The sequence below is a fragment of the Dermacentor albipictus genome, chromosome 1 (genome assembly GCF_038994185.2).
Source record: "Dermacentor albipictus isolate Rhodes 1998 colony chromosome 1, USDA_Dalb.pri_finalv2, whole genome shotgun sequence".
Taxonomy (NCBI): Eukaryota; Metazoa; Arthropoda; class Arachnida; order Ixodida; family Ixodidae; genus Dermacentor; species Dermacentor albipictus.
The window spans coordinates 16,841,804-16,850,054 of NC_091821.1; the positions used below are offsets into that span (position 1 = coordinate 16,841,804).

The 8,251-nt window shown below is 45.0% G+C and overlaps 1 protein-coding gene across 1 annotated transcript; it reads left to right on the plus strand.

Annotated features, from left to right (window-relative positions):
- The first annotated feature begins 1,945 nt into the window (after positions 1-1,945).
- LOC139054194 (uncharacterized) lies at positions 1,946-3,489 on the plus strand. Its single transcript, XM_070530899.1, has 2 exons — positions 1,946-2,284; positions 2,766-3,489. Exons 1-2 carry the CDS (start codon positions 1,946-1,948, stop codon positions 3,192-3,194), a joined length of 768 nt encoding a protein of 255 aa, XP_070387000.1. The 3' UTR covers positions 3,195-3,489.
- The last annotated feature ends 4,762 nt before the right edge of the window (positions 3,490-8,251 follow it).

The following is an 8,251-nucleotide window of genomic DNA, read 5'->3' on the forward strand; positions in this document are numbered from 1 at the left end:
TGCCCAGTGGACAAGACACTCGGCTTTTGAGCGTGGGGTCATAGATTCTGAACTCACCACCACTATTTTTTGTTTCGAATTCATTCTGTTTTCTGACACATCAATTTCTTCACAGCGATTCATCTTGCTCCTCGTTGCGTAGGCATAGAAATGTTTACGCGGTTTTAAAAAGAATTGTAATGACTGTTCCGCAGTCGTCCGGCAATGCTCGTTCGCTGACTGACCTTGTGATTAGGATGCAAAGTTTTTTTGCAAATAATTCCGCATAGCATTTACGAAAGCGTCCGGAATATCACCCGTCCTGGTGACTTCTTAATATCAAGCATTAAGAATTAATGTAGGACGCCTTGGCCCAACCAACGTATAACTATTCCAATCTGTTTTCATAACAAGTACGCACTCAGCTTTCCGTGACAGGTTAAAATGGTTTGGACTCCGCCAATTATGGCTGGGCCCGAGTAATGTTTACCCATACGGAGGGCTGATGGCGGATTTGCATTAGGAACAGAGTGTAATAGTTTTACGTTAATCCAGCCCTTGTTCAGAAATAACAAAATCAGGAAGGGAAATTAGATTGGCATAAGAGTGCCCTATGCAGCTGTTGTCCCTTGTAAATACACTTCTGAAGTGGTTAATAAAGGTAGCGGACAAAGTGTTTTTCTTCCGCACATATTTACTATCTGTGAAGAACATGTCAGAGATACTTACGCTCGCTTCGCTAGAGTGCTGTTCCGTATAAAGTTTATTCTCTCTGTCTAGCTCAGAGGTAGAAGCACTTGGGGTCACAACCCTCCAGAATTTCTCGAGAGACGATGTCATAAAGTCTGGTAGCAGTGTGTTGTAATAATGTTCTTTACCTCGTATTTTTTGCTCAAGCTTTTCAGACAACGTATTAACACCTGTGTTGATGCCATACTCATTATTTGTTTATACAACTTATTATATTAAATACATTAACTATACATGGATAACGACGTCCACAATGGCTAATTATTTAGGACATCCAAAAGGATTCATGTCGAACAATTTGAAACCAATCATAGCGTGGAAATCAGAGATAAAATTAGGTTAGTCATTGAAATAAGACGAATTAGGAATGACAAATTAGCATCAAGAAGGCTAAAATGAGAAATTGCAACGTGGTTTCAAGATAGAAGGACGCCATTTAGACAAGTCCCCGTACTCATTCTTATACTTACTTGGCCACCATAAGTACGACATTGCCCAGCACTCAATTTCCGTCTAGTCTTAAGCATTAACATCTCTTTGCTATTACCATTCCGCAACAAATGAAAACCTAGCCGTTCAAGGCATATTTTTATAGCCCGAGACGTACTACATGCACTCTCACGCAAGCTGATGACGAAAAGAAGAGCGATCAGAAAGAGGTGAGTTGGTTAACTTCAGGAGTAGAGAGTACTATAATTTTCAAATGACCTTTAATCAGGAGGAGAATTTTGACGGAAGAGGAAAAACCGAAGGAGAGTTTCATTTTTTACTCTCTCAAAACAGATGCTGAGCCCTGTGGTCGTTGCGCCATCTAATGTTATTCGCAGGAACCGTGCAGTGAGGTGAAACGGCGGTGAGCGGCGCTACCGTTCCGCTCTTCAACCTGATTTCCAGTGGCGCTCTCGCTTCTGTGAAAGAAATGTTCGACTGAAACAATATTTTTGTTCATTATAACCACGTTGACGGCATGCTTGGTGGAATATGGCTTCAAGTGCTTTGACTCCTTAGTCATGGAGAGGGACTAGTTGATATCACTAGAGGAGGCACCATGTAAGCAGACAACATAATGAAAACAAGAATACATAGTTTTCACGAGACGTCACACCGTCGTCTGCTAGCACTCGTCCGCCATGTTGAAGTACTGTAACCGATGCGTGCGAATGTTTCTGCGGTCTTTCAGCGTTGATTTTGCAATTTGCGAACTATCGCGTACTAAATGACAGCGACAGGCAGTCGGAAGGAATTCCGCCCTTCATATTTTGCCGAGCTGGTGGGTCCGACGCGTGCTCGCTACGAAGCAAAAGTAATCATGTGTGACGGCATTGATCCGTATTCGTTATGCGCCGGGACCGACACGACGACGGACGTCGGCTTGCTGCCGGTTACGACGCATGCTGACATTGTAAATTATTTGGTGCTGTCGACGAACCACGTATCGCTTACTGAAATGGAAGCGTGCAAGTCTCTCGAGGCTCACAACTACTTCACAAGTGGCCGGGTGCGCGGCGTGACGGCAATGCGGCTACCGTCCAAGCGCGTCATCGTGTTGAGCGAGGTAAGGCTGCAATTATTTTAAAAATATACTTATAAATCCATACCGCTGGAATAACACTGTTAACAGGGTACCCACTTGTGTGAACTAGTTCCTTAGCTGTTTATTGCGGCACCGTGCGCTTCTGACTGCCCCAAGTGCTTGACGCTGCTGGGCATTGTTTACGACGCAAAATTCTTTATTTCGCTTGTTCGCTTACCTAAATACGGCCTTGCGAGACTCTGGTTAAATGCAGGCGTAAAACGTAGAGCCCACTGCTATAGCAGTTCACTATTTTTTGCGCTATTAAAACCAGAGTTACTAGGGCATAGTGGGCAGCAAGGTGCCAGACGGAGCTTAAAATGGACATTCTCGCTGTTCCAATAATCGGCTAAAACTGAAGGCAAATATATACACGGGCTCAGTGCGCACATTTTGAGAAGCACAGCAAATAAATGCTCGCATTTAGTCATTCCTAAGCGTAAATGAATCCATTCTACTACAGGCGGGCCACTCCCAGCGCTTGCGAGAAGCTCCACTGAAATCTTGGATACTGGTTGACAGCGACGGAAGCATATGCACAGCACACTGTGCCTACATGGCTGGTCCAGGTGAAGCCTGTTCCCATATTGGTGCAACACTTTTCGCAATGGAGACAGCGGTGCGCATCAGAGAGTCCAAGAGATGTACACAAAAGACAAATGTTTGGCTCCCCGCACATCGCTCTGGCACAGAGTACAAGAGTCTCATAGACATTTACTTCGCATCATCGAAAAAAAGAAAAGATTCATGGATGCCATTCCTGAGAGACCATTTGACAAACAGCAACAAGTCGGTACACAGCCATCAGCTTTGCCACCTCCAACAGTGGAAGAGCTTAGAACATTTTATTCGAACATCGATGATGGAGGAGTCCCACCATCAATATTTATGATCCTGCCAGAGTACAGTGACAGATTTGTGCCACCCAAAAGCAGTGAGCCTCCCAACCTCCGACAGCTGTCATGTCACGAAGCACAGTCCGAGAACCTGCCAGAACTCCTCTCTCGTGCCAAAAACATGCTCCCTCAAATGGCCATCACCGAAGAAATGGTGCGTCACGTAGAAGAGGTGACAAGGCAGCAATAGAAATGTCCAGCGTGGTTTAAATATTGTGCTGGACGGATCACAGCTTCCGTGATGAAGAGCGTATGTGGTACCACTATAACAGCCCTCAGCGACCTTGCTGAAAAGGATATGCTATCCCGAACTGCAGGAGTTTTCAACAGCAGCCACACGGTGGGGTATTGATCATGAAGCAGATGCAATTGCAGAATATGCAGCTGAGATGAAAAAAAACACCACACTAATTTCCAGCACAAGACGGGGGTTTTCTTGAGCACTAAGTACCCATACCTAGCAGCCAGTCCCGACAGTTCGGTAACATGCACATGTTGTGGGAGGGGACTCGTCGAAGATAAGTGTCCGCATTCAGCAGCTTATACCACAGTAGAGCAAGTAGCTGTTAACAATGCTGACTTCTGCCTCGAAGTAGTAAGTGGGAAGCTGCACCTGAAGCACAGCCACACCTGTTATTACCAAATTCAAACACAGTTGGCAGTGTGCGATCTTCCGTACTGTGATTTCGTGGTATGGACCACACTATCGACGCGTGTCGAGAGAATACAGCGGGACAATATTTTTTTCGGCAACATCAATGCAACAGCTTACAATTTTTATTAAGGCGATCTTGCCTGAGCTGTTTACAGGATATTTCACAAAAAAGAAGAGCGTGAATTCTTCAGCTAGAGCAGGTACATTTTGCTATTGTCAAGGACCAGAGCAAGGAAGAATGCTTGCATGCGACGGCAAAAACTGTAAATACGGCTGGTTCCACTATAGCTGTATTGGAATAAAGTGAACACCCAAGCAAAAGCAGTGATTTTGCGACGATAGCGTAAGCTCGAACAGCAGCGAACAGTGATTTACTTGCTGTAGCCAAAATCCTGCTCTTCACTAGTGCAGAACATACCCCTACAGGACTAACATTTTTGTTATGTATATAGGACTTGCGTGGTGTGCAAGGTGAACAATTTTCTTAACCGCGCCTTATGCTTGAGTAAAACTATCTTATACACAGTGCACACTCTAGTTAAAAGAAATGCCACATTTAAGACATTCTACAGAGTCTTCTTTTCGCATAGTCATTTTACTTGTGCAGAGGGATGCTTTCATGTTTCTGTACTTGTGCTAATTAGGTGCTGTACTCATTGTACTTTAGTCTGATTTAATAGAATTTTGAATTTGTGTGTTCCGATTTTGTATTATGTGCATCCAGGGATGCTACTAGGTTTCTGCATTCATGTACATTAAGACTTGTAGTGATCTTATTCTAGCCTAATTATTAGAACTTTCTACTTGTGCTTCGAGTCATATTATGACAGTCATTAAACAATAGTCCTTTTTACGTTAAGTCAACTCTCAAGTTTTACATGCCCAAACAAGCTATTATGAGCCAGGCTGTAGCGTGGCGCATAAATTTTGACCACTAGGTGTTCTTTAACATGCACAGCAAAGCACGGTACAAATGTGTTTTTGCATCTTGTCCCAATCTGGCCGTGGTTGGCCAGGATTCGATTCAGCATCCTCGGACTTAGCAAGGTAACGGCACTATGCCACCACTGCGGGTTACTTTTATCAAATAATTTACACAGCCTACTGCTGTAATAGATTTATTTAGGTCATTTGTTTTATTGTATTATACTCTGCAAATAAACCACTTTGTAATGCAAATAATTTACATGTGAACAATGCTGCACGATGAACACAGATGCTTGCTCGACAGACATGTTCTGGCTACAACACATGTCTTTAGCTGCTATGAAGTGACTTCGACCGATTAAATCCCCGTGGTTGTCATTATGTGACAACCAGAATTTAAGCTTGGCCTCTGTTGCCAACACAGAGAAAGTGTAGACTCACAAGTAATGACCACTACCATCAGCATTACAGTAAAGAACATATTCATACAGACACCCAAAGTGCAAGCACGCCTGGCTATTTTTATAAATTGTTACAGTAATAATAGAATTACGGTTGCAAGGCATCATCAAAACAAATAAGGCAAATAAATTTCAGTCACTGTGCAAACTAGCTGCGACTCGCCATTCTATTCAGTTAGCTGAGTACAAACAAGTCAGCCTTTTATATACATGCAAAGCACAATCATTAATTGGGACAGCAAAGTGTTCATACGGGTTCTTGCTGGTTTGCTGGAACTAGAGATGGCCAGAGGTTACAAAGAGCACAGCAAACAGTCACTATTTTGTCCAGGGGTGGAACTGGGTTATCCTGCCGACATGCAACAAAATTGATTGGTTGAACAGCCTTCATAGTGACGAACTTGTTTCGTACAAGCCCAATTACTCGTTCAACATGGATGCAAACATTAGCAAGCTTTCTGGTGTTGTGAATCTCTAAATCTGGGAGCTAATTTCTTCCTTTCGTGAAGGCAGGTGCGTGCAACCGTACACAGTAGAGACCAAGAGTGTCTGCTATGTCGAACCCACGATCTGCCAACACAACATCACCCTGTGTCAACATGTCAAGTATACCACAGTTCTCTGTGATATGTTTGTCACTGCATCTGCCACCCCAACCCTCAGAAATATACGTTATGAATCCCTGCGGGCTGACTCCAATCAAATATTTTGCAGTGTTGCTGGCTTTGTATTGCGACCAAGTCTCGCTACGTGGCTCTAGGGAAGGTGACCGCTCAATTTTAATCTCAAAACAGTCAATAATCACGGCAACTTTAGTGCCGAATGAGTCTACAAAAGCTTGTGGCATGGTCTTCTGAATACAATTCCTAGATGGCCAAAAAATCTGTGACTTCAGCCTCCAGAAGGCAGCATTTAACCACTTTCCAAAAATTTGGCTGACAGTGGAATCTCATACAGCGGACCTGTAATCTAGATCTTGCAGTGGAAAATTCCACTTTAGTTTCATTAGGAAAACAATAAACTCCTGGAATTTCCCGAGGCCATTTGGCTGTGTATGCTTCACAACAGACTGAACAATCTGAAAAATGGCAAGGATCCTAGTAAAACTAGACAAGCCAGTGTAGAAGGCAACTTTGGCAGGATCATCTCGAAGTGAAGCCTCCGTCACTTCAAGTTTCCTTTTTTGTTCCTCGACCTCCCGCAGCTCGGAGGCAAGCCTCCTCCTGTCCTCCTCCAAAGTGTTAATGTTAGCCATGGTGACTTCAGTTTGCACAGCAGCTTCTGTAAAAACAAAACCAATTTGGGGGCATGAAAATCCAGCTAAAATAAGTGCTGCTTTTTACTGAATGTAAGAGGTAGTTTGTGAGCAAACAGACCTGTGAATGAAATTGTCTCGCTGGAACATTCAGAACGCGTCTCTTGCTCGGAGTGTTCATTTGCGTCCAACATTTCAGGCGAAGGGTGGTCATCCTCTGTCGGCTGAGTGCTCACTGTGGTCGTCACTGTGGACACTGCTTTTTTTACCTGCCGATCCTTGGCGCGCTTGTACCGAGCTGTTGACGTAGCAGCTGGTCCTGCGCTGTTGTTGTACCCTAAATGCTGGCACGGGGCCCAGTCCGGGTTGGTGTCATCCATTAAACTCGCTGGCTTCCCTGCAAATTACGAAAGATCAACGAACTTGCCGAGAGCGAGCAGCAGTCTCTCGGATTCAGTAACACCTGGCGCGCCGCCGCGTCTGAAATAACAATTTTAGCGCGTAAACGATCTTGTTACAAGCTGCCATGAACAGCGGCACTGGTCACGATCTAGCCCGACACAATCCACATTTTTCGATCGCGGCCTAGTATCGCGGCTGGGACACACGGTACAAACAATGCGCATCGAGCTGGTTAACATTTTAGCTCGACTGCGAACAGCAATCGACGGAGCTTGTGCAGCAGCAGCCGATCAGAACGGGCTCAAACGTAACCCGAAGCGTTCCTGTCGTAACCACAGTGACGGATACATTTGCAGGCGATTGTAAGCGCTGGAAAATTTGTTCAGTGTTGACTTAATCCTGTGTTGCTTACCTGAAGTGAAATGGCGACCGCACACACGGACGTATTCCTGGTTCTTTACATCTTTCCGGTTTATGCGAGCGAGCCAGAGGCGCCGACGCTCCTCCGACAACACTTTGGTGCGTTCGCATTGCCCAGTTAGCCCTTTCGGCAAGCAGTACAGCCTGGTTCCTGGTTCCATGTTGGTTTTCTGTGCGGCAGACTTGCTTCTCGCACTGCAGCCGATCATCGCACACATCGGCATTGCGACACTGTACCTTTACTGAACCTGCACAACACGAAAATACCGGACCCGGCACACGCAACGAAGGCTAGTGCCACGGCAGTAGTTCTCCGTAATGGCGGCCACCTATCCCATACGCCCCGGTTGTGACGTCCGTGAAAAGTATGTATACATGTGCCTCGTACGCGCGCACACCTGAGGCACACCACGCTCGTCCTGTGCAGTGTGTTCGTTGCGTCCCGGCGAGAATTAGCGCTAGCAACATACTGCCTAGCCATGACGCAACTACGCATGCTTGATGTAACAAACTCATTGAAGCATACAGTACGAGGTCCATTGTTTAAGGGAACACTTGCCTGCTAGTCAATGCAACATAACTACATAAATAGTTTAGGAATTTTGCTGTAATAAAAATAAAAATAATGTGACGGATAGCGCGAAAATATTTACCTGCAGGCTTTCAGTCTGCATGTTTACAGGCCAAATCTCAGATGTGATATATAGCCAAATACTTAGTTGATGCTCTCTCTAAGAGCCGATCATACTCTACGTCAAGCAGTGGTCAGGCGTTAGCCTTAACTCAAGTTCACTGAAATATACAACGCTAACACTCTTCCGATACACTTCTCGAAACATCTGGCACCTCCCTTTCATATTTTCCTCCAAACATGCCTATATCCCATCCACTTCAGCCTCGCGAATAGCACAGGAGAACTGCGGTGAGAGCATC